The sequence below is a fragment of the Lampetra fluviatilis genome, chromosome 33 (assembly GCF_964198595.1).
Source record: "Lampetra fluviatilis chromosome 33, kcLamFluv1.1, whole genome shotgun sequence".
NCBI classification, from domain to species: Eukaryota; Metazoa; Chordata; class Hyperoartia; order Petromyzontiformes; family Petromyzontidae; genus Lampetra; species Lampetra fluviatilis.
Window position 1 is genome coordinate 5,368,087 of NC_136307.1, and position 26,568 is coordinate 5,394,654.

At 49.1% G+C, this 26,568-nt stretch overlaps 1 protein-coding gene across 1 annotated transcript; it reads right to left on the bottom strand.

Moving 5' to 3' along the window:
- Nucleotides 1-13,348: 13,348 nt before the first annotated feature.
- LOC144944123 (photoreceptor outer segment membrane glycoprotein 2-like) lies at nucleotides 13,349-24,580 on the bottom strand. Its single transcript, XM_078872201.1, has 3 exons — nucleotides 23,997-24,580; nucleotides 14,820-15,066; nucleotides 13,349-13,630 (listed from the first exon to the last, which is right to left on the bottom strand). Exons 1-3 carry the CDS (start codon nucleotides 24,578-24,580, stop codon nucleotides 13,349-13,351), a joined length of 1,113 nt encoding a protein of 370 aa, XP_078728327.1.
- Between the last annotated feature and the right edge of the window lie 1,988 nt (nucleotides 24,581-26,568).

Genomic DNA, 26,568 nt, shown 5'->3' on the forward strand with positions numbered 1-26,568 from the left:
CTACCTCTGTGTGTGATGGGGCTATCTGTGTGTGTGATGGGGCTACCTGTGTGTGTGATGGGGCTACCTGTGTGTGTGATGGGCTACCTGTGTGTGTGATGGGGCTACCTGTGTGTGTGATGGGCTACCTGTGTGTGTGGGGGGGGGAGCGGTAGTGAAGTGGTTACCGCGTTGCGCTACGAACTCGGCGAGAATCATTGTATTGTCACGATTGGTAGTACACCCCGAGACGACGAAGCAGAGCATCACATCACACACACATCAATCACAAATAACCAACACACACACAGAATACACCCCGAGACAACTATGCCGAGTCAATAATCATAATAATACACGTAACTACACGCACACCTATTGATCATAATACAAACTAACACGCACACATTAATAATACACACACACATCGATCATATACATACATTTTCACGTAATACTATACACATTTAATCACACATACGATTGATCGTATTACACTTACACTCAATTAACATGAAACACACACGTTAAATATGTTTTTATTAGTTGGCCTAATTTGCATAATTACACTCATTTGCATAATTTCACAAATGTACATAATTTCGTCAATTTTCATGTTTTACATTTTTAATTACATTTTTTTCACAATACAATATATGCAACAGCCACCCTTACCCGCCCCCCTTAATTACACAAATCCCGCGCCATGAGGGATGTGAGAAGGGTCGTGGGGGAGATTTGATTCAAACTCCGTGCCCCCTTGTGGCCTCATCAACATCTGGGCATGTGGAGGGATAGCGGAGAGGGTGGTGGGGAGGGGGTGGTGGGGAGGGGGTTGGTGGGGGTGGTGGGGAGGGGGTGGTGGGGAGAGGGTGGTGGGGAGAGGGTGGTGGGGAGTGGGTGGTGGGGAGGGGGTGGTGGGGAGAGGGTGGTGGGGAGGGGGTGATGGGGAGTGGGTGGTGGGGAGGGGTTGGTTGGAGGGGGTGGTGGGGAGTGGGTGGTGGGTGGTGGGGAGAGGGTGGTGGGGAGGGGGTGATGGGGAGTGGGTGGTGGGGAGGGGTTGGTTGGAGGGGGTGGTGGGGAGTGGGTGGTGGGGAGGGGGTGGTGGGGAGAGGGTGGTGGGGAGGGGTGATGGGGAGTGGGTGGTGGGGAGGGGGGTTGGCAGGGGGTGGTGGGGAGGGGGGGGTTGGAGGGGGTGGTGGGGAGGGGGTTGGTGGGGAGGGGGTTGGTGGGGAGGGGGTTGGTGGGGGGTTGGTGGGGGGGAGGGAGTTGGTGGAGGGGGGTGGTGGTGGGCGAGAGAGGGAGGATGATGAAAATGATGGAAGGGGAGGGGAGGAGGGAGAATGAGTTGAGGGAGGGAGTTGAAGGAGCAGGAGGAGAAGGGACGCTTCGAGGTGGGTGATTGAGAAAGGGAGAGAGGAGCAAAGGAGAGCAAGAAGAGGTGAGGGAGGATGTTTAACGGAGTCGAAGGAGGAAGAGGATGTATGACGATGAGGAGAGAGGGAGCCTGAGGTACAAGAGAGAGGAGATGGGCGGAGGTGAGATTGAGGAGAGGGCGGCGAGAGCGGAAGGGGAAGGCAACAGAGGAGGGATCCCGAGGAGAGGGAGTCGAGGAAGAGGAGGTTGCACGGAGATGAGGTCGAGGGCGGTGGGGAAACGCATGGGACGGTGAGCAGTGAATGAGGAGTCGTCGGGGAATGAGGACAGGAAGAGAGTGAGGGATGAGGAGGAGCTAAGAGGAGATGAGCACGAGGGGAGGGAGCGTGGGAGGAGGGGAGGGGGTTCTCTGATCCCCCCCGTAATTTGCCTTCAGCTTCAAGGTTAAGCCGCCTGTATGCTCCGCTCGGCAAGCGAGGAGAACACCTCAGGCATAAACACCACGACACCTGGGAGCCCCCCCCCCCCCCTTCATGCCCCAATAAGGAACCCATTGCACCCCCGAATAGACACCAACGCTCCGCACGTGTCCCCCCCGACAATTCCATCTGGGGTGGCCGGGGAGGCCACTCACATTCATCACGACCAAGTCCATTGTGGGCGACGTCGCCATCGCTTCCTTCCTTCTGCCAACACAGGCCTTTGCGACTTATCGGGTCTACTCTGACACCCCCCCCTCCTTCCCCAACTCGTGGAGATCCACACTCGGGAGTGTAGATATGGGTGCCGTAGAACTAGATGCATTAAGTATTCCTGTGCGTTCGTGTAAATTCCACATTCTTGTGGGGCGGGTACACATCATCGTATACAGTCGTTCATTGACCCACTACTGGGTAAATGTGTGGACTCGTAAACAACCGGTAGCGGGGCTTGGCCCACTGAGTGTCGTAATCCATGGCTGTCGAATTGCACGCTTCGCTGATGGCGGGGGTCTCTCTTTTCATATGAAGCGCTTAGCACGACGCTCAAAGCAATGCGGAACTTTACAGTCCCTCCAGAAAAACGCGGAGTTTTTTGGTTATTGTTGCGGGCAAAAATCGTTGATTATGCGGCACGTTTTCTTAAAAAATGCGATGGAATATGCGGGATATTTATGCAATTTTATGCGATTAAATTGCGGGAACTTGCAAAAATTGCGGGAACTTGCAAAAATTGCGGGAACTTGCAAAAACTGCGGTTTGATGAAAAAGAGAAAAAAAAGTGATTCCCCCAACACCCTATTCACTAGGCTACTACTTTAATGTAAAGAGTCATTTCTTATTACTTCCTATGATAAGCAAGCATACTACATCACAGAAAGTGCTGGGAATATTAAGTTCTCATCTTGTTTTATTTCAGACCTTAACAAACAGATGGCTCAAACTTACAAAACATTGAGTCGAACAAGTTCTGTAGCTTTACAAAATGAATATGCTACAACTTCTGTAAAAACGAATAAATAAAATATTAAAAAATAAAATGTGTGCTTCCTGTTTTACAGAGGTAGCTATGCAAAATAATTTGCCCCCACTGTCATGTAACACACTGGGGAACTGCTTTGCGCGGTCTTTTGCGCTTATGTTTGTTGGCAAATGAGAAAGATTTGCGGGCTTCATCATGGTTTCATTGGCATCACGGGGTTTGCAGCTTTTCAATGATGTCGCGTAATGAGTGACGTCACTTCATAACGTTCCCATGGCAACAGGGGAAATGGCTGCGCTTGTGTGAAGTAAACGCAACACTTTTCAACTTTCTGCTAAGATATATGTGACTTTTTGCAACGAAAATGCGGGGATTATGAAATCATGCAAGCCCGCATATTTTGCGCGCGGAAATCTGCAATTTATGCGGCGAAAGTGCGGCGTATTTGAAAAAACGCGCCCCCCGCATAAATATGCGGACTTTGGCTGATTTTGCGTGAAATCTTGCGATCGCATAATCGCGTTTTTCTGGAGGGACTGACTTTAGGCTGACCGTGCACTAAAAGTAATCAGATTTTTTTAGTATATACGTAGTAATAAAATGCGAAGCTAACATGTATCGTGAAACGTTGTTTTTAATATATATTCTCTAGGATTTAAAGAATATTCTGGCTAAAGAGTTACATTCATATGAGGGCAGATTGAAAAGTTATAGCGATTTGAAATGAATCGTGTTAGTCTTCAGTTTTCGTTACTCCCACATCCATTTATTATTGTTTATTATTATTATTATTCCTACGTCTTCCAAACGTCTTCCGCCGGTTCAATTTAATTCATTGTTTGTTTGTTGCACGGAATAAAAAAAACTTGTTTAACCAGTCACTCAGCCAGTTTCGGTGGCATTGTCCCGAAGCGGCCACTAACAACAGTTATTGTTGAGGTGGAGAGGAGCCCAGCCAGCAGCCAGCGAGGAAACAACGAGGCTTAGATTTCTTTTAAAACTAATATGATAAGCGTTGCCTCGACAATGTGTCAGATTTCAGCCCTTCTAAAACACAATTATAATTTATATGACTTAAAGCGTTCGCGACTGCAGGAATTTATATTATTTGGGTCTTTCGGTAAAGCCACGTAGATTTAACGAAAGACCCAAAGAATATAATTTATATATTTACATTGGCCACTCGGTTACAATATTCTATACACACACCTGCAATCATCACACCCCTACTGGCAGACTAATGCACAGGGACAGCTGCAACTGATGGTGCCCCTCGGCTAGACCACACTGCAGCAATCATCAGCCTCTACTGAAAAATACACTTGGCAGGACCCTTCTGAAAAACGACACGTACTGTGTTGAGACTTTCGTGGTTAAACGAGCATCATAACAATGATACAAAACTCGAAGACAGCAGTGCATCGTTACCTTTGTGTCAGAGCACAGCCACTGGAAGATCCCTTCAATTCAAATCACGATGTAGTGCTGCACCTTCTTCTTCTCACGTGTCCTGCTGTTGGGAGCGTTTGTCCGTTTGTCGCATGGCCATCAAACGTGAAATTAGTGTGACAACGCAACCCTATAAACCCCTCTCCCGTGTGCCTGTGAAACAGTGGAATTACTCTGTTTCACTCTGATATCAAAGCAAAATACCGGTACAACTTAACTGCTTGTTCTGAACACTAAATCGTAGAACTTACCTGTTCGTTTCGTTCGTCTAATGCAAACAGCGCGATCATCAGTGATATCTGAAGTGGTCTTGGCCACCCCTATTCACCAACCCACACTGACCTCCACCAACCCACACTGACCTCCTCCACCAACCCACACTGACCTCCACCAACCCACACTGACCTCCTCCACCAACCCACACTGACCTCCACCAACCCACACTGACCTCCTCCACCAACCCACACTGACCTCCACCAACCCACACTGACCTCCTCCACCAACCCACACTGACCTCCTCCACCAACCCACACTGACCTCCACCAACCCACACTGACCTCCACCAAGCCACACTGACCTCCTCCACCAACCCACACTGACCTCCACCAACCCACACTGACCTCCTCCACCAACCCACACTGACCTCCTCCACCAACCCACACTGACCTCCTCCACCAACCCACACTGACCTCCACCAACCCACACTGATCTCCTCCACCAACCCACACTGACCTCCTCCACCAACCCACACTGACCTCCACCAACCCACACTGACCTCCTCCACCAACCCACACTGACCTTCTTCACCAACCCACACTGACCTCCTCCACCAACCCACACTGACCTCCTCCACCAACCCACACTGACCTTCACCAACACACACTGACCTCCTCCACCAACCCACACTGACCTCCTCCAACCCACACTGACCTTCACCAACTCACACTGACCTCCTCCACCAACCCACACTGACCTCCTTCACCAACCCACACTGACCTCCTCCACCAACCCACACTGACCTTCACCAACCCACACTGACCTCCTCCACCAACCCACACTGACCTCCTCCACCAACCCACACTGACCTTCACCAACACACACTGACCTCCTCCACCAACCCACACTGACCTCCTCCACCAACCCACACTGACCTCCACCAACTCACACTGAACTCGGTGTTGAAGTAGGAGCAAACAACCACGAAGGATAAATATGGTGTGGGTGGAGGCCTGCCAGCCAGCAGTGTATTTACAAAGTCTGTAATGTACAACATGCTCAGTCTTTCCCAGGTGCACGGTCACAGCATTTGGGAAATTATCACCAGATGAGTTGTGCGCCATCAACGCCTCTCCTGATTGGTCAGAATTTTTTTTAACCCCTGACCTCATCATTCAATCCCCCCCCCCGCACACACAATCTCAAATCCAACCATCCCAATCGGATTCAAATAGGATCCAATCAGGGCCTTAGCTCACGTAAATAGTCTAATTATATCGGTACAGCTTATCCCCTTACACCAATGCAATTTCATTCATTGTATTCACTCACTGATTTTTTTTATCATGATGACCTGGACTGCCATTCATGACGTTAAAAAAACAGATTATTTCGAAATATAAAAATAAATCCCATCTGGTTGATTGACGGTTGTTAATTAGCTAAATTATAAAAATGGCAACGACACCTAATGCATTTATCCCAGTAAGACTGCCTCCATGATTAAATACATGATGCCAGTCAAAAGTAAAACTAGTTACCAAGTTTTCATCACGCTCAAGTGAAATGTGTGCGGGTTAAATAGAGGGCTCGGACCAAACGTGAAAAAAGTCCAGATTAGCAAATGTCAGCAGACTCTCCTCTGGTGAAATAAAGGAAGCCATCGAGTCGAGGGAAAATGTTAAAAGTTAATTACATTTTCACCGTGCGTCATATATTTTTTTTATCCAGAGGACTCATCAAATAAATATGTATATACACAAACAGAACATTACGGCCGAATAAAAGAGAGACGAGGCAGTCAACAAACACAGAAAATTAGTTTACTTTCATACAATCCACTTTCGACTTTAAAAACATTTCTTTAATCAAAATTAAAACACGACAGAACAAAAAACAGCCAAACAACGGGAGGGGGAGGGGGGGAAACACTCCACTCGTTCTGTGTTGTAAAAGAACTCGTGCCGCCGAGAAAGTACACACGCAGAGAGAGCCGAGACCGTATATGGCAAGTCCTCGCTTAACGCGTGTTCACACAACGCGTTTTCGCTAGAACGCTGTTATTCCATGAGGGAACCACTATTCGCACAACGCGGAACGCGCCCGTAACAACGCGGAGCGCGCACCGTTACAACGCGGTTTCTGAGCGGTCAACAACGAACTACTTTATATTCTTGGTTCTTTCGGTAAAGTCACGTAGAAGGGAAATAATAATAAAGTAATACAAATATTTTATTATTTTTCTTCTACGTGACTTTATCCAAAGAAACAAGAATATGAATCCCTGCAGTCACGAAAGCTTTAAATAAAAAAGACGAACTACTTTCTTGAGCTGCGCGTCTGAACGGTTTAATGCAGTTATTTGCCCCGCCATCGTACCGCGTGCGTACATCGTATCTCGCCAAACTTCATCGTTACGTTATTTACCGGGGGGGGGGGGGGGGGGTAAATTGTTTTTCGCTGAACGCGTTTTTCGCTTAACACGGCGATTTCCAAGAACGCATCTAATAAGAACGCATCTACTACCGCGTTAAACGAGGACTTACTTTGACATCGTCGATTTTTTTTTTTAAGATGTGCATTGCTGCGTGCCGAATGTAATCTGGGAAACAGGATTATGCGATCAGAGAGGGCTTGTACCGCGTGCGTGGGTGAGGTCAGGTCATGCATAGCTGCTGTTTTTTTGTTTACCAGCAGAGTTTGTGTGCGTCAGCTGTTTGATTGATTTTTTTTTGGTACATTTGTGACACAGGTTCAATTTGAATTGCTCACAAATCTGTTTTAATCACAACCGACCGGGATGCGTCACGGCGTGCCGCTGCAGTGGCTATTTTAGCTGCGGACAGAGAGAGAGAGGACCGCTGCTGGCCGCATTAAGGCAGCTTTGTAGAGGACAATTGAAGGGTTACCTTCATTAACCCAACTCTAATCCCACCCAGGGACGGGTGTGTTCAATGCCGTGCGTCTTGCATATGCTCGTGTGTGTGGGGAGCGGTGGCGCAGTGGTTCGTGTGCCGCTCTACGAACCCAGCAATCCGAGTTCGATTCCTGCTCACGGTCAATAACAGTTGCAAATATATCTGAACCAGTCCTGGGCCTCTGCTAGGTCAACTCAACTTTAAATTCGTGCGGTGTATAGTAAACACCGCCACAAGGGAGACAAAGGCGGCCGGGCGTGGTGCTGGCCACCCACCCGCTCGTATGCTGTGCCGCTTTCATAGGTGCTCGCTAACAGCACTTGCCCCCAACAATCTGTTACAGGCTATACGGGGGATCTTTCTCTTTGTGTTGTGCATGCATCGGTGTGACTACATTGCAGATTCGTGACTGTGAAACCAAGGACCGTGTCACTGCGACCATGCATTTGCTTTTTTAGAGACAGAGGCTCAAATTAGCGTATAATCATTAACATCAATAATCTCTGTAATGACGACAATTATGAAGCGGTGTTAAGAAACAACAATGAAGCGTACTTAAAAATGACGAGGGACTCCCTAGAACTACCCGCACGCTCAGAGGATGGAAGACGTCCCATGTCGGAACTCGCGTGCCATCACCGCGGCATCTGCTCGCGCAATTCCCAAATCGTCTCCGCTCAAATGCACGTCAAGGTCGCTACACGCCGCACGCGCCTGATGATGGGCGAGCAACGTCGCACGCGGAGAACAGAGCGACAACTCGGATTCAGAGAGCGACCTCCATGTCTGGTGTGTGTGCAGGGGTGGGGGGTGTTTCGTGTGTGGCCCCAATGTTACGTAGAAGATGCTGTTTTAAAATCGGGCCCGGCTGCAGCTGCTATCGGAGTGAGGGGTGGGGGGGCACTGTGGTTCAAATTAAGAGACTCTGGAATCCTGCAGGTCCCTTGGACGTGATTGTCCCACCCTCCCTCCCTTCAGCCAGCCAGCCAACGAGCAAAACTATTTTTTCTCATATCGTATGATCACGTGTGTGTCTCACGTGACGCAGAGCACTGCTTCAAATTAACATGGAGATCTTAAAACGATTCATATTCTTAGGGTATTTTTCGTAAAGTCACGTAGGTAAGTAAAACATTTTTTTACTTACTTTTATTATTATTATTATTATTTTTTTACCTAGCTGACTTTACCGAAAAAACCTAAGAGTATCTTAAAACGAGTTGCCGGTTGCAGTGTGTAAATATCAGCACTGGGGAGACAAAGGCGTGCGGGCGTTCGAACTGGCCACACCACCCCCTCGTGTGCCGTGTTGGCCTTTTAACAGCTTCGGGCTAACATAACTTCGCTCAAACAGCCAGTGTTGGTTACATCAGGGCACCATCGTCTTGCCCCCCCCTCCCCAACCGCGTGACGCGTAGACGGCGAGATATGGTTAGCAATCATCAGGCGCGTGCGGCGTGTAACAGAATCACGCTCACGTGAATGGTGAAGACCGATACACATGGCGTTCGGGGAAGCCCGCCTTGGTAGATGACACAAGAGGGAAGAGACGACGATTCAACTCGAACCGCGTGCGCATCTGTACAAATCATAAATTAATGGTAGTCCCCGACTTACGATGGAGATGCGTTATGACGACCACATCGTAAGTCGGGGACTACCTGTACAATGGGTGCATGAGGGAGGGGGAGGGGAGGGTGATGAGTGTTGGGGTGTTGATGGAAAGTGTGATGGGGGGTGATGAGATTGGTGATGGGATGTGATAGCTGATGGCTTGTGCACGGTGTGATTGGTGTTTGGGGTTGAGGATGCGGAGCGATGTGGAAGGGAAGGGAAGGCGTCTCAAACTGCTGGCTCACAGGCCACGGCTGAGGCCCGTGAAGAAGGCCTTTGGAGTGGCCCGATGAGGGATACGGTCCCTTGAGTGATAAAGAGATAACTCAAGAGAGACACACGAGAGAGATGTAGACAAGATATAGATCGGTGAGATGAGAGCTAAGCAAGAGATGATAGAGATGTATAGAGAGATAAATAAAACGTTGAGATGAAAACGAGATAAACAAGGAGGTTATCCGAGGACCCAACAACCCATGGTAAATGTTTTAATTATGTGACCCAGTGGGACAGTGTGTGTGTGGGGTGTGATAGGTGGTGTGCTGGGTGTGATGGGTGATGGGGAGTGTTGGTTTATAGAGAGTGATGGGTGGTGGAGAGTGATGGTGTATCGGCAGTGGTGGGTGATGGGGAGTGATGTGGAGTGTTGGTTTGTAGAGAGTGATGTGCGGTGGAGAGTGTTGGTTTATTGAGAGTGATGGGTTACGGAAAGCGATGGGTGTGATGTATGGAACACCAATAGAAAATTAATCAGGGGAATTAATAAACCCAATGAAAGTGATGCCATATTAGAGATTTGAAATCTGTCTCTAGAAATTATAATCTGTAAAAACAATTATTAGGAAAAAATTCCCCAGCAGTACCCTGATGAAAAAAACGTTATTATTAAAACGTAAAAAAAAAACAATGATTACAATTAGAAAACTTTTTCTTTGCAAATTCTTGATTCTTTATTTTCACCCAGGTTCTAGAATTCTGGAGAGTTTAATCCTTTGGTCTGGCATGCCATTAAGCTAACCCCTCCCATTCACTCGGCACGTACCCCGCTCCTGGGATTAGGATTACTTTGGAAAATAACGACAAGTAGTCGCTAATAATGGATTAATTCACGTTTTAGAAGTAACGTAACCCAATTCCGTTACAGTTATCAGTATATATTTTTTGTCGTGGAATCAGATTACTTTCTAATTTCCCCCTCATTCGGATTATACAATATAATACAGTTTGTATTTATACAGCGTGTACGTGTATCGTGAACCTCAAAGCGGCGGTTGAATTATCCTCATGAATTATCAGAACTCTTCCGTGACATGATAACTTTGCATTGAGGTCTCTACACTCACCTGAAATGCATCATTCAGGCGTGGACTGCCTGAACATGGATTGACGCTGCCTCTACATTTCACGTACGCCTGCCTGAAAATGTTCAGGCTAGAAAGTGGCAGGCAATAGCCGTTTCACAGCGCCGACTGCAAAACATTGAGAAGTCTGCCCGCAATGTTTTGAGATATCCCAGCAATTGCCTGACACGTGCTGTGAGTGGCTGCGTGTCCTCGTATGCTGACGTCATCATTTCCCCCCTTTAAAAATAATGTTTTCGATCAGTATCAAATTACGAATAATGGAAAAAAAGTAATCAACTGTTACAAGTAATCTTTTAAAAAATATATCACAGATGCATGCTAAATCAGAGCAAACTCCAAAAATGACTAGCATATGGTAAATTAACATACATTTAAAAAGTACGCGCCTAGTAACAGCGATCTGATTATAACAATCTGATTTACACGCTACAGAGGAATGAGACTATTTCTGGCACCTTCCTGGGTAATCTAATTACAGGAGTAACACATCACTCCCCGACATCGCACCCACCAGAGATGCCACTCAGCGGCGGTGGTAGTGTGCATATTTCATCCCAGGTAGGGCCCCGCCCCCTAAAATCGAGGGCACCCCCCACCCCACATCCCCACTTCCCAGAAACAGCTGCCCCCCTTAACAGGGCTCCTACAATAAAAAGCGATCAGCCGGCCACTCATCAAGAAAGTACCTTGCGCTAAGTGAACAGATACCACGCACGTGTTCATCACTTTACAATTCACGTCCTATCGTTCATTAACAGCGGACAGTGTGTAGACTATCAACGTACGGTCTGCAGTGCGACACGCACCCCAAACCCCATTGTCTCCCCGTAGCTTACCCCCCCCCACTCCCTCCCTGGTCTCACGCCGCTGCTAACGCAATATCACGTCTTGCACTGGAGGCGCTCTTGTGAACACCAACGATGAAAAGTGTGCGCAAAAAAAGAAACCCGTAAAAACAAAGTTTTTCACTATAAATCCTTTATATGCGTGGCGGCTAGAGTCCTCTCGTCCTCTGGCTTGAGATGGCTGCCACCTATGGGTCAGATGATTGCCTGCCACCATTAAGCAATTGGTGATTAAATAAAAAAAATTCCTAAAAAGTGTAACATTTTGGGAAAAATTTTTCACGAAAATACATTGTCACACACAACGAGTCTGTGTGCAAAATGTCAGCTCGATTTGATCACGGGAAGTGGGTTAAAAAACGACCGAAAGATTTGCACGGTCGTAAGCGCGCAAGCAAGCAAGCAAGTGAACTTAATATAAAGGATTAAAAAAAACTTGAAAACGGGGAGTCCATGGCAAAGTGGTGGACACGTGGAGTTCAGTTGGTGCGGTCCGTTGCTCTTGCCCCATTGATCTTTTCAAGTTGAAAACCTATATTATGCATGATAACTTTTCTTTGGGGTTAGATCGCCAAAATATCAATGTGTCGTTAAACCTGCCACCACCCGACACGGCCAAATAGTAAGGTAAACTCACAACTCACATGGTGTGAGTTTACTCTCCAACACACCGGTGCGCTGAACTAGTAACGAAATGGCAAGGTTTGTTTACGAGACAATTTTTTACTAATTGGATGTGTCGGGTGGTGGCGGGTTTAACGACACATTTACATTTATGCAATCTAACCCCAAAACCCCCCTCTATTATGGATAATATTGTCCGCGAAAGCCTACAACGTGTTAAACTGACTTACCTCTATACTTTTTTCAAACCATATATATCAATTGTTCATTAGTTTCACCCCTCCAGTGATACATTGGATTGTCGTGATTCGGGGCCACGATTCCATTTAAGAATCAATCGTTTTTAGTGTCTCAAACTTTCCATCTAATTCGCATCGCTACTCGGTTTGTTCCGTCTCTTTTGGACAGTTGTGATCATTTTAGGAGCTCAAACGAATAACATTGACATATTACCTGCATATATATATTTATTAATCTAAAATATTGTTTCTAACAACCATCACGATTCAACGCATGTCTCTTGAGCCGCGCTACACCCACAGTAATTAGCTCCACGAGCCACCCCAACACCTGGGGTTGCCACTTCTTGAGGTTACAAAAAAATACTACATCTCGTGGGAAGAAGCTTATCTCACAATACCACAAGAGGGGAGACTTTCGTAGACAGGAAACGCGATGGCTTGAGTGGTGTCAAATCTTGATTAGAAGCTTTCGTGACTGCATGATTTCATACTCTCGGCTTCTTTCGGTAAAGTCACGTAGATAGGAAAATAAATATATAATAGCTCACGACGTTTCGGTCGCAACAACAAGCGGTCGTCCTCAGGTGAAAGAGAGATTCGGCTAACAACAGTTAAGAACCTAAGAGTATGAAATCATGCAGTCACGAAAGCTTCTGATCAAGATTGAACAGCATCTACGGGGAGGTTTCCACACAACTCAGACATAATTTCAACCGAGAAAATGGATGCAAAATTTAGCAATCTTTGGAAGTGGTGGATCAACCAGGTAGGGTGTTCCAGGAAGACTGACAGATCTCCAAAGGCATCAGCTACTTCAACTGGGAGAACGACTCGGGAGGGGGGGGGGGGAACCGGCACAGCAGAGGTCGCAAACGGGTTTTGATCCCGTTCCCTACCCGTACCCGTACCCTACCCGAATTGAGTGACAAACGGTTACTCACCAGTGACTCACGGCCTACCCGTACCCGGCCGCACCAAGGTCGAAAACGGGTACCCGTACCCGGCCGGGTACGGGTAGTCGGGTATCGGGTAGGGTACGGGTATCGGGTACCCGGTTGCGACCTCTGCGGCACAGGTGGCAACCCCGCTACAACAACCTCGCCCCTTTAAACTTGTGCCCATCCTTTCATTGCCTGGCATTTACTGCGCTTCCTAGCGGCGGCGGTGACTCTGACCCCCCCCCAACCCCACGCCCCTCACCCCTTCCCCCCCCCCCACCCCCCAATTAAAAATTCAATTCCACCACACGAACCTCCTTCTCACGCTTTCTCCCCTGGCAGGATGGTCGTCGGGAGCGTCCCGCCGGGTCCGTAGTCGGCGGGGGGTGCCGAGGCGTTGCCTTCGTCGTCGTCGGCGTTCACCTGGTTCGACTTGCCCAGGTTCTTGATGATGTTGAGGTTGCTCCGAGCCGTCTCCAGGATGCTGTTCTCCAGGAGCCAGCCTTCGCACACCTCGTTCTGGTCCTGCACGCCCTCCTCGCTCGGCGGGGTGGCGTTCATCATCGACGTCTGCAGGTAGCGGACTCCCACGAGGACCGAGAGCTGCGCACGCGCCGGTGACAAACGAAGACAAAGATCCCCCGTGTAGCCTGTAACAGACTGTTGGGGCAAGTGCTGTTAAGCGAGTAGCACCGAATGCAGGCCGGCACTGTGGCACACGACGGGGTGGGTGGCCAGCACCACGCCCGGTCGCTTTTGTCTCCCCGGTGATGATGTTTACACACCGCAACAGGTACTCATTTGAGGCTGAGTCGACCTAGGGGAAGCCCAGGACAGGTGTTGGCCGTGAGCGGGAATCGAACTCGGGTCACCGGGTGTGTAGCACAGCGTAGCGCTAACCGCTTAATTTCCGCGCCGTGAGCGCGCACACGCACACAGAATGTGCACGGGTGAGCCCACTGGGTTGATCATCCATGCCTGCACACCTGGCATGATCACCTGGAATTCTCACCCGTGTGCACACGCGCTATTATACATGTGAGTCTACAGGTGAGTTTATTTTATCATCATCATCACGATCCATGGGCAGATCGCTCCGTAGGTGTCCACTGGGTCTCTGTGGGTCTCTGTGGGTGTCTATGTGTCTCTAGGAACATGGGTCTTTATGGGTCTCCATGAGTATGGGTCTCTATGGGTATCTCTATGGGTCTCTATGCGTTTTTTTTCCTTTTCTGCTGCTATAAATGTCCACACGACAACGATGATGATGATATCATCCACATCGTCAAGCCAGGTCGCTCCTGAAAAAATTGCCACATAGCACCTCAACGAGGCCCTAAAACTGTTCAAGTAAAATTAAAAAGTTGAATAGCTTTCGTTTTGTTGTTGTTGTTCATAATCAACGTTTTTGGGTTTAGATCGCGATATTTATAAATGTGTCGTAACCCTCCACCACCCGACACGGCCAATCAGTAAAAAAGTGTCACGTTGACAAAAGACAAATAGTTCACTGCTTTAGCCCACCGGTTTGTTGAAGCGTGAAACCACGGGGTGGGTGTACTCAAATTGTAAATGTTGTGGTTTCACGCTTCAACACACCGGTGGGCTAAAGCAGTGAACTATTTGTCTTTTGTCAACGTGACACTTTTTTACTGATTGGCCGTGTCGGGTGGTGGAGGGTTACGACACATTTATAAATAACGCGATCTAAACCCAAAAACGTTGATTATGAATAATATTGGTCGCGAAAGCCTGCTACGTGTTAAACTGTTGTTGTTGTTGTAGGATTTACCTCGAAGAGCCAGACGAGGACGCCCACGGTGGCGATGGCGTGGACGAAGGCCGAGAAGTGCTCGAGCAGTGCGTCACGGCAGCCCCGCATCCACAGGTTGAGCTCCTCGGTCAGGTAGTCGTAGTTGTAGTGCGCCGAGTTGTTGGTGACGCTGTGCTGGATGCAGGGCCGCGGCGAGCTGGGGTTGCAGCAGCTGAAGGGGACGCCGTCCACCAGGTACTTGCCGTCCACGTTGCTCTTGAGGCGGCTGTCGGGGCGAGGGGTGGAATGGGTGGGCGAGGGTCGGTCGGTCGGTCAGTCCGTAAATATAATCGGAATAAAAAAAACACAACGGAGGTGATAGTTGTCATGCCACTCGTTATATTTTTTAGGTGTTTGTCTTTTTTTAACTCCCCTCACGCCAAAAAACAATCACCTGAGTGGCACAAGGATCAACAATTTACCAAAAACCGGCAAAAGAATTTCCCAACGAACGGATTTGTTGTTGTTGAGAAAACATGACCTGACCTGGACACAAGGTAAATTCCCTTAATGGAGTGATCATCATCATCAATATCACATGTTTATTTACGTATTAATATGTTCTTCTGCCATAAAAGACAATAATCACCACCACACGCTCAAGCACCTTCTGAGTGGCTGTATGGAAGCGGCCGCATGGGCACGGCACGGACTCAGAAACGATATGAGCTGAAGCGATAACGGGAGGACCTGTAGCCGAGGCCAAAGACTGGAAACAGCGCTGTCTAGAGCTCTGCCTCTGTGGAGGAGATTCGTGAAATATGATACTGGGCAGCTGGAGGCAGTCACCCTCACCAACAGAGGAAGGTGGATCAGCTATGCTCACAACAATGAACAGAGTACTGGGTGCCTAAAACGAAGTGAGCCAGCAACAGTGGGGAGTGCAGGTGGTGCATCTGTCGGTCATTCTCAGGAGGTTAACATCTAAAACCCTGTGCGTGTGCCAGGCTGGCCTAGCCTGGCACTCGTGCTGAAGCGACGTCTCTGCCACTTGGTGGTGAAAAGAGCAGCTGTGTGTGAGGTGTGTGGATGACGTGTGCGTGTGTGTTAGAGAGCTATACTCTTAGGTTTTTTCGGTAAAGTCACGTAGGTAAAAAATAAAAATGTAATTAAAATTAATAAAAGTAAAATAAAAATCACGACGTTTCGGAGGCAACACAAGCTTCGTCACAGCACGATTGCTGTATCAAGTAAACTCTTTTACTTGATACAGCAAGCGTGCTGTGACGGTATCAAGTAAACTCTTTTACTTGATACAGCAAGCGTGCTGTGACGGTTCCACCTGAAGACGGAAGCTTGTGTTGCCTCCGAAAAGTCGTGATTTTTATTTTACTTTTATTAATTTTAATTTATTTTTTCTTTTTTACCTACGTGACTTTACCGACAAAACCTAAGAGTATGAATCCTTGCAGTCACGAAAGCTTCAAATCTAGAATGTTAGAGAGCTGTATGTGATGTATCGGGTGGTGAGTGTTTAGGGCGTGTGAGAGGCAGAGTGGTGTGTCTGTGAGGTTTGAGAGTGTGTGGGTTGTTCGATGTGTGTGAGTGTCTGTGGGCAAGATGTGTGCAGGTCAGGTGTGTGCATGTTTGAGCGTGAGGTGTGAGATGCGTATGTATGGATGTGCATGAGCTGTGTGTGTTGTACGTGGTGCATGTGTGCATTTGAATGTGAGGTTTATCTGTGAAGCATGTGCATGGGTGTGTGGGAGATGTGTATGAGGTGTGTTATGTGATTGTGTATATATTTGAGAGTGTAAGGTTTTTGTATGTGTGTGTGTATCGAGTGTGTCTCATCCCTGACCCTACTTTGAACATCAACTCTTTAAACCCTGCCCATTCATACCAAAATGTACACTGAAAAGTCATAGATTCGAACACACGGATGGCGAATGTATGTTTAAATATACTGCCCTCTGACCCTGCCCTTGACTTAACCGGTGGTTTTACTATGCATGGATATACTCGAATCCTGCCCTAGGATTATGGACTTGCTATCATTGACGTAGGGCCGTCAAAAAAACGGTGTCCAATCGGCTCATAACTCAGCGGTGGCAGGAAGCCCAGGGACTTGGATCAGACCGTCTTACGTCTCCACTACAAACCAGTTACACTCCTACATCGCCCCCACCCCCCTCCGCTCCCGTTCAATCAGACAGATCTCCTTAGATCAGGGCTTATTGGACTGCTGTGTGCCGGTGGTCGATTTGGCACGCGGATTTGGCACGGTGTTTTGGTTCTCATGCCACCCCTCGACTCGGGAGCTGCCACTACAAACACAACCCTCCACGATGTCGAGGGGCTGCCCCCCGCGGTGGAACATGCAAAGGTGGAACAGAAACGGCTGATCGGGTTCGAGGGCCTGTAAATCAACTGCTCGAGTATCGTCCTCGTGTGATAGCTAATACAAGAGGTATTAGGGCTGCAAACGGGTTAGGTAAGCACCACCACGTGCTAATTTGCGCACAGGAGACCGCTCGGATGCATTTTAAGCAGGAGAGGAACGCACTCGGGTCCACGGTTTACTTTGCGAAGGACTACAATGCGCACATTCTGATATGTGCTGTCCAGGTTGAATGTGGGGAATTGAATTAACGAATAGGAGGTGGCTGGGAGGATCAGGGTTCAGGGGTCAGAGCCCGGAGCGGTACATCGCTGAGATCCTGGGGTTCAAATCGGGGTTTCAGCCACCACCCGTGATTAACATTACTTCTCAAATCATATAAACAAGTTGTACTTCATTTGTCTAAATTAATTACTCTCAGAATTAAAGAGAAAATATCAGGTTGACTGCCATACGATAAACATTTCTCTCCAACTCACGACATGACGGCGATATCACAATTGGCAAACGAATGTGTAAGTCTATAAGGTGATTGGTCTTTTGAATCAATGTTTTGAGTAGCATTGGTATGAGTAGCCAAACCTTGGACCAGTTTCACATTTTATGAACCCAGGTCACTGACATTGTAGGCGAAGACGAAATCCAGTTCAACACCGCTTCTCAAACAAAATTAAATGCAATGGTTCTCCATTATTACCTCGATTGATGATCGGAGGGGGGATGACTACTGTATTAGCGAACACCTATTAAAGGCACACACCTACGCATGTGTCTCACAAGTCTACTTGGGGTCCTGTACGGACAAGTGGAAGGGGAAGCATTGGCAGAGATGAAGATAAAGACAAGAGAGAGAAACAGAAACACATAGAGATTGAGAGATCTCCGAGGTATATGGCAAGGTAGTCCATTGCATCCGATGATGACTTCCATTACATCTTGTGGGTTCTCTGATGGCTGTATGGTCCGATGCGTGATGCATACTGTCTGCCACAGGCAGAGCACTAAGGCCTGTTCCATTGAGGCCAGTGAAGCCATGGTCGTATGTCTCCTCTGTCGCTTCGCCAGGTGACGTTCGGCCATTTTGTTCCTCAGGCAACTGCACTCCTTGATAGCAGAGGCCGCGCCGCCAGGTGGAACGGTCAGCAGGAACAGCCTCAAGGGAGGCAGCGTCTATCCCACACTTTTTAAGTGAGGTCTTCAACTGATCCTTAAGCAGTCTTTTCGGCCCACCTGCAGAGCGACAGGCCAGTTTTAGCTGTCCGTACAGCATCTTTCGTGGCAGGCGGTCCTCCGGCATTGGGATGGCATGGCCGAGCCATCTCAGCTAGTGGTGTGTGATGTTCGCCTCAATGCTCCTGCAATCTGGTTTTTTGTAAGATCTCAGAGTGTGGAACACGGTCCTGTCAGGTCACTTTCCAAATGCGTTGGAGGCATTTGATATGAAAGGACTCAAGTTGATTTAGGCATCGGCTGTAAACTGTCCACGTTTCACGATAAATAGAGCAGTGTAAAAACGCACACTGCCTGGTGTACTGTAACTTGGGTGGAGGTGACTGTTATTGAAAACCTTCCTCCTGAGTCGTCCAAAGGAGGATGAGGCTTGCTTGATCCGGTGCTGGATGTCCTGGTCGATGTTGCAGTATTTCGAGAGGATGCTTCCGAGGTTTTTAAAGTGTGGAACAATAGCAAGTGAGGAGTCTGAGATGAAGAATGCGGATGGATCAGGTGGAGGCTCAGATGACCACTGACATAGGACTTCTGTTTTTGGGATATTAACAGACAGCCCTATTCTGCTGTATGCCCTCGCAGCTCCTGCGAAGTTGGCCTGTAGAGATTCTGGGGTATGTGCCACAAGAGCACAGTCATCCACATACTGGAGCTCAAGTACACATTCATATGAAAACTTTGTTGCCGCTTGGAGCCTCCTGATGTTGAAGAGATTTCCATCCAACCTGAAGTCCAGGGTCACCCCACTCTCCATTTCCATGTCCTTGTGCAGAAGTATTGTGACACATAGGAGGGAGACATTGGATAGGACTGGCGCAATCACACAACCTTGCCTCACACCAGTGCCTACTCCAAGGATTCAGACTCCTGACCTCCAACTGTTACTCTGGCTATCTTCCCCTCCTGGAACTCACGAAAGATGTTCACAAACTTCCCGGGGCAGCCATACTGCAGGAGGACCTTCCATAAAAGTTCACAGTGTACTGTGTCAAAGGCTTTGGAGAGGTCCACAAAGGCCATGAACAGGTCTTGCTTCTGTTCACGGCACTTTTCCTGCAGTTGGCGTGCAGTGAAGATCATGTCCACTGTGCTTGTTCTTTCTGAAACCGCACTGGGGCTCTGGTAGCAAGTCTTCAGTGATGGTGTCAATGAGTCTACGAAGCATGACCTTCGCCAGGACTTTGGCAGCAACGGCAAGAAGGGATATGCCCCTGCTGTTGCTGCAGGTGAATTTGTCCCCCTTGTTTTTGTATATGGTGACAATGTTTGCATCCCTACATTGATGGGGGATGCTCTCTTGCCTCCATATCTCAGAGGTGAACAGGTGAACTGCTCTGGTGCAGATATAGCCCCCCTATTTCAAGATATCAGCAGGGATGGAATCGGTTCTAGGTGTCTTGTTGTTCTTCAGCAATCTGATGGCGGTGCAAACTTCAGAAAAGGTCTGTAGAAGATCAAGGCTCTGGATGGTGGGCAGTCAACTGGTTTTGGCTGGTTTAAGAGGACTCCAAAATGTTCACCCCAACTCTGGGCTTTCTTAGTTTGGTCCTTTTGAGAGTGGACCCATCTGCACTTTTGAGGGAACAAAGAGAGCAACTTCTTCGGCCGTGGGTGGTCTTCACGGCATCCTAAAAGTTGTGCATATATCTGTCCGCGTAAGATTGGATGTCCTGTGCTTTGGAGATCCACCACTCATTTTGCAAGTGTTGTAGAACATTCTGTGCATTCCTCCTGTGGTCCTGCCATTGCTTTTTGAGGGCCTCAGAAGTGGGGTTGTTGAGTGCGTCTTTACGCGCTTTGTGCACACTGTCAAGTAGGGTGGAGATGTATTTGGAGTTTTCATCGAACCAGTCCTGGTGCTTCTTGCTGCTGTAGCCGACAGAGTGGGCTGCTGACTCATAGAACTAAGGGAGGACCACTTGTCGTCAATCGAACCCTCCGCACCCAGAAGAGTCTCAGCGTTCTGCTAGAGACCGGCTTCGGATGTTTCGCGCCTCTGTTTCCTCAAGTCGAGCAGAGTGCAGCGTTTTTTTGGTGGACGTCTTGAGGCAGACGGCTGGGCGAACTTTCATTCTGAGCTTGGCGAAGATCATCCGATGATCCGTCCAGCACTTCGCTCCTCTCATGGCTCGTGTACTGAGGACATCCCTGACATCAGTGCGCCTGACAGTCATATAATCTAGGAGGTGCCAGTGCTTTGGCCGTGGGTGGGTCCAGGAGGTTTTGTAACTGTTTTTCATTTGGAACATGCTATTGGTGATGGTGAGCTCATGTTCAGCACAATGGCTTAGCAGTCTCAATCCATTTGCATTAGCATGGCCAACGCCGTGATGTCCTACCACACCACTTTATATCTCCCAATCTCTCCACACTTGTGTTGAAGTCACCCAACTTTGGAGGGCCTCGTCCAGTATCTCATAAAAGCAGTCTTTTGCTTCATCTTCTGATGGCAAAGTTGGTGTATAAGCACTGAAAAGAGTGGCATACTGCTTGTCAACGAGGAGAATGCGGAGCGACGTATGCCTTTAGCTTATGCCAGTTGGTGTTTCTGTGAGATTTGGCAGGAGGAAGTTCTTCATGGCAATGCCCACACCATGCAGATGTTGACCTTCTGGCGGGTATCCCTTCCAGAAGAGGCTGTAGCCCTCCTTCTTCCTCCCTGAGCGACCCTTCCCCCAGGAGCCTGGTCTCACTCAGAGCAGCGATGTTGATGTTACATCGCTTCAGCTCTGCTGCAATGAGTGCAGTCCTTCGTTCGGGTCTGTCGGTGCCACAGCTGGAGTCCAAGAGAGTTCTTATGTTCCATGTTGCAAGTCGTCAAGGGACATGTTTCTTGTATTGTTTTCGACCGCTTAGCGGAATGTCCTGATAGGTGCGGCAGCCTATCCAGCAGAGTTAGAGAGGGCAATGTTTAGGCCACATTTTCTAGGCCTTTCACCATTCGGGGTGAACAGTGTGGCTCCTAAATAAGGCTTATCAGATACACAGGGGTCTGCCAGGAGCAACTGCCACTCAAATCCCAGCTGCTGACGACCAATAGCCCTGAACCGCTACCGTGCATGGGGCATAGCTCGGAGCTTCTGGATCATTCAGTCCTACCCCCATCACCAAGCACTCCATCGCCAGTAGACTTTCATGGTGCAGGAAATCTTAGACGGAACTCATAAAGAGCGGTAGTGGATACCTGTGCGCTGAAATTATTTAGATTGATGGGGGGGAATGCGCTTGTCCTACATCACTTCTTCACTGTGGAGGAATGGATTTCAGTGGTAAGGAGAAATTTCAAGACCACCAGCACCACCTTACTTCTGCAGGCTGCCGGAGCTCCAGTCTATCGGAGGACCGCCTGTCGCACGCCGCCAGCACATTACACTTCTCTCAGGGTGAGCTCTCCGACCCTTCGTCTTCCCAGACGTACCCACAAGGCAGCGGGACAGTGGTTGGCCGATGCCAGGGCGTGTCCACATAACGTGGGCCTGCTCACCGCACCTCTGGGGCCCACTGCAGCTCCGAAGGGCTCGATATTTGTCTGGAACCTCTCCACCCAGACCTGTTCGCCAAGGGAGACCCTACCATGAGTACAAGACTCCGGGAGACATAGCTCTGAGGGTCATTGGAACACACTAACCCCACCACCACGAAAAGGTTACGATCCTTCGGTGTGGAGAGAGACGCACACACACACACAGAGACAGACAAAGACCCGCACAAAGACGTATGCAAAGACAGAGATACAGACGGACACTCTTGTCTGGACCATAAACACATTGGAGCCCTGTGCAAGTGCACACTCAGCAGATGCAATCCCAACACACATCCCCTGGATTTCCATATACTGGACACTCCATGGTAGAGTGCTGTTAGTGAGCACCTATTAAGGCCGCAACTGTGTATGGGGGGATGATGTGGCAGACTGATTGGTGTGGGGAGCGATAGTGCAGTGGTTACCGCGTTGCGCTATGAACCCTGCGACCCGAGTTCGATTCTGAACTGGTCCTGGGCCTCCCCTAGGGCGACTCAGCCATAACTTAGTAGCTGGTGTGGTATGTCCGTAGCGCAGCGCGCTAACAACTACAAAAATAAAGATCCCCCCGATAGCCATAACAGACTATTGGGGCAAGTGCTGTTAGCGAGCACCTACGAAGGCCGGCACGGCACACGAGGGGGTGGGTTGACAACACCACGCCCAGTCGCCTTAATGTTTACACATCACACAAGGTACTCATTTGAGGCTGAGTCAACCTAGGGGAGGCCCAATTGTCACTAACCACTCCACCACCGCTCTCACATATATACGTACACACAATGATGACACGTAGACGCACCAAAACACAATGGCACACACTTCACAAACGTCTTGATGCACTTCACGGGCTGCGTTCACAGTGTGCTGAGTTTGTGTCTGGCGTCGCCGTGTTTGTTAAGTTGGTTGTCGGTTAAACCAAGGTGTACATCAAGACCCGTTAAAGACTTGGCATTCTGAAGCCCCTCACTTGAGATATATATACAGTATCTCTCTCTCGTCTAAACCTTCAGTGCCGACCAAGAATTGTTGCTTCATCTGCGCAGATGGATCTGCTTCAGGCAGACGTCGTCATGATCATCGTCTGTGTTGTTTATCATGGTCAGGAGTTCGGTAAAAAAAACCCCCTCAATATTGCAAGAGCCGCAATACCACGTGGTGAGTACGAGACGGCGGTCCTTTAATAAACAACGTCACGAAGAGGCCAAGTCAGTCCTGAAAGAGCCGAATGCCGCTACCGGAGCCGAAAGGTTACCGACCACTACCTCTGATCACGGCAGACACAAAGTGAACCGGCGCGCAGGATTGAGAATGACGGTGACACGATGGGACCCCTCTCTCTGGGAATCCCACGATGGGGTGAGCTTTGTGCTGGTGACCCATCATCATTTACGTCCTGGCATTAAACACATTCGCACCTCCGATTAGCAAGCTTGGCTACGTACGGTACGGCTAGAAGTTCAATGCATTCCAATTAAAAGTGAGGCGCTGTCGTCACGTGACGTGATGGTGAGCACACTGGATTTGCAGGGGCCGTCAGTTGTACCTCGCGGAGCGGGAGTTTTAATAAAGCATCGAAGACAAACAGTGGGTGTCCAATAGAGAGAACTCGCCGCTGCTATGGGAGTGTGGAATTTCCGACCTCTGTCTCAGGGCTGTAAACAAGCGGCGACCATCGCTTCCATGTCCATTTGAGCAAGAGGGCAACTGGCTTGATAACATTTTACATTTAGTCACATGTTCATTATTGGATGAGCGGTTAACAAGACACACACGGACACAGCAGACACCACGTGGATCTATCATCTGTCAATAAGTACGGCTCTAAAAGGAAAAGTATATATAATCCAACGTTTTGGGCCATGGCCCTTCTTCACAAGCACATCTAATTTTATTGAATGCACTCGGAATCAGGGCCGTTGCCTAAAACGTCACCTTCTATACTTTTTCCCTTTTAAGGCCACCGTATTCTTGACAAATGTGTCGAGCTCTTTCGTTAGCTGTGCTTGTGCACTACTGTCAGCAGCAGCAGCACCACCCAATAATGTATCTCTCCATCACTCACTCCATGACGTCCTTGGAGTTGGGGTCCAGGTATCGTGCGCTCATCCACTGCATCTCGAACCAGTCTCTGAAGCCGTTGTTGCCGCAGCAGCGGAAGTCCATCTGGAGGAGGTCGATGGTCCGCTTGAGGAAGCACCTGCCCGGCGTGTCCGTGTCCTTGTAGAACCTCATGCCGTTGCGCAGCCCGTGGTGGAAGGCCTCTTCGAGGTCCGAGCGGACCATGAGGCACATGAGTGCGCCCAGGAGAATGACGAACGTGAAGAAGAAGGTGCCCACGATGTAGGGCAGGAGGTAGATCCGCCAGCGGGTGAAGCGAGTCGCGTCGGCGCAGTCGTGGCAGATCTTGCCGCCCAGGAGGTTGATGGCGCACGCCACGATTCCCACCACGAGCAGGAAGTTGGGCAGCGACTGGACGCTGTTTCTGTGCTCCATCACCTCGGCCCTCTTCTTCAGCTCGATCTTGAACGAAAGCCCCAGGGCGAAGAGCACGATGCCGGCCACCACGGACACCCAGTTGAGTGCCCAGAGAGCCTGCGCCAGCTTGTCTCTCGTCTGCCGCGTGAACTTTAGGCGGAGGATCGCCATCCGCCCGTGTGCGTGTCACCCCGTGTGTCACTGTGTGTCACTCTTGTGTGTGTGTGTGTCACTCTTGTGTGTGTGCGCGTGTTCGCTAACAGCACTTGCCCCGAAAGTATGTTAGCGCTATGCGGGGGATCTTTGTTTTTGTGTTCGATAACAGCACTTGGCCCAAAAAAGTCCGCTAAGGCTATATGGGGGATATTTGTCTTTACCTTGTGTGTGTAAAAGAGTGTCACTGTGTGTGTGTCACTGTGTCACTGCCTCGCTGTGTCACTGTGTGTGTGTCACTGTGTCACTGCCTCGCTGTGTCACTGTGTGTGTGTCACTGTGTGTGTGTTACTGTGTCACTGTGTGTGTGTCACTGTGTGTGTGTTACTGTGTCACTGTGTGTGTGTCACTGTGTGTGCCACTGTGTCACTGCCTCGCTGTGTCACTGTGTGTGTGTCACTGTGTCACTGCCTCGCTGTGTCACTGTGTGTGTCACTGTGTGTGTGTTACTGTGTCACTGTGTGTGTGTCACTGTGTCACTGCCTCGCTGTGTGACTGCCTCTCTGCGCATCACGATGCCCGTGTGTCACAACACAGTCGGTGTGCTTCGCTGTGTCTGATACTTTCTGTCGCACTGTGCTTCTTGATGTCTACAAATATGTCTTAGGCGTGTGTCTGTGTCACAACTGTGTGTCTCCCTGTCTAGCTGACTGAGTGCAAATGCCTCACTGTGTCACTTCTGTGCCTGTAGGCTTTGCCGTCGACGTATCTCACCGTCTGTGTTTATTACTTGATGACCTCCAGTCCCCCCTTCACGCTCTGTACGTCAACGAAATCCTCCCTTTCCCAATCTCCGCCACGTCTATCGACAAGCCCGCCGCACTCTGCCCGCCTTATCGATCCCCTCTCACGTCTCGCTTTCGATTAATCGACGTCCCTTTCTCTCGCTCTTTCTCTCGATTTCACGTCAAGTGCCTCCGAAAGGAGATTAAGGCCAACCGCAGCTCCCTCGTCAATGAACGACGACGATTGCGCCGACGACGACGCTGATGTCGAGACCGAGTCGCGCAAACGGCGAAACGGAGCGCACGCGCGCGAGTTCGCGGACGAGTCGAAGGCGCTCCCCGCTGGTAAAAAGTCGTGGCGGATTTTGTTGTTTGTTTGTTTGTTGCGCTGTCGGCGAATTTGTGACGGGTGGTCGGTCTGGCGAGCTCTGCGTGGCTTCTCCTCTGTCCTACACCTCACCAGAGCCGATTACTTCCCCCACCGCCCACCATCAGCGCCACCACTCCCGCCCCGACTCCAACCAACTCGCCCCCCACCCCCCCACCTCGATTAATCCACGCCGATAAACGCTTCCTCCTAATTCGCATCATCCCAATCGCATTAGAGTGAATGAGACGGACCCCCCCCTTCCCATGAACCCATTCCTCTGCTCACAACCACGGTGTAAGGTGGCCACTCATCACCTAACTGAAACTACTCAAATAAACTTATTTGTTTTCATTTTACTAGGTAAGGCCCCACTGAGCTATGTGGATATTTTTCAGAAGCGACCTGGCTACCACAAATGGTAGATTAACGAAGTGGCATATCATGCGGACATTTATAGCAGCTGGAATTTTTTTTTCTGATTACGTGAAAAACCCATGCAGTATTTAACATGATGGGGTTTTTGTATTGTTATACAGCCATGAGTGACCAGGCTGGGCCCATAAACTTGCTGCACTTCAGAAACTCAGTATATTTACGGGCGGCTGATAACTGGATATGATTCCAGAATATCAGCGATAAAGGCTTCCCAACCCATTCCCTCCACCCAGTTAGCAAACTAGGAAACTAAACCATTTTAATTTTACCAGGTAAGGCCCCACTGAGCTGTGTAGCTCTTTTTCAGAAGCGACCTGGCGATCACAAATGATAGCTCAACGAAGTGGCTTATCACGTGGAAATGTATCGCAGCCAAATACTCTAAACGCGTGTTTATTCTAAATGTGGAGGGAAAA

What these genes read in the sequence shown, in the direction of transcription:
- LOC144944123 (XM_078872201.1), bottom strand. Translation starts at nt 24,580, where the DNA reads ATGGCGATCCTCCGCCTAAAGTTCACGCGGCAGACGAGAGACAAGCTG. An exon ending in AACTCCAAGGACGTCATGGA is followed by an intron (nt 15,067 to 23,996) that starts GTGAGTGATGGA and finishes TCGCCCCGACAG; the next exon opens with CCGCCTCAAGAGCAACGTGG. An exon ending in TCCTCGTCTGGCTCTTCGAG is followed by an intron (nt 13,631 to 14,819) that starts GTAAATCCTACA and finishes GCGCGTGCGCAG; the next exon opens with CTCTCGGTCCTCGTGGGAGT.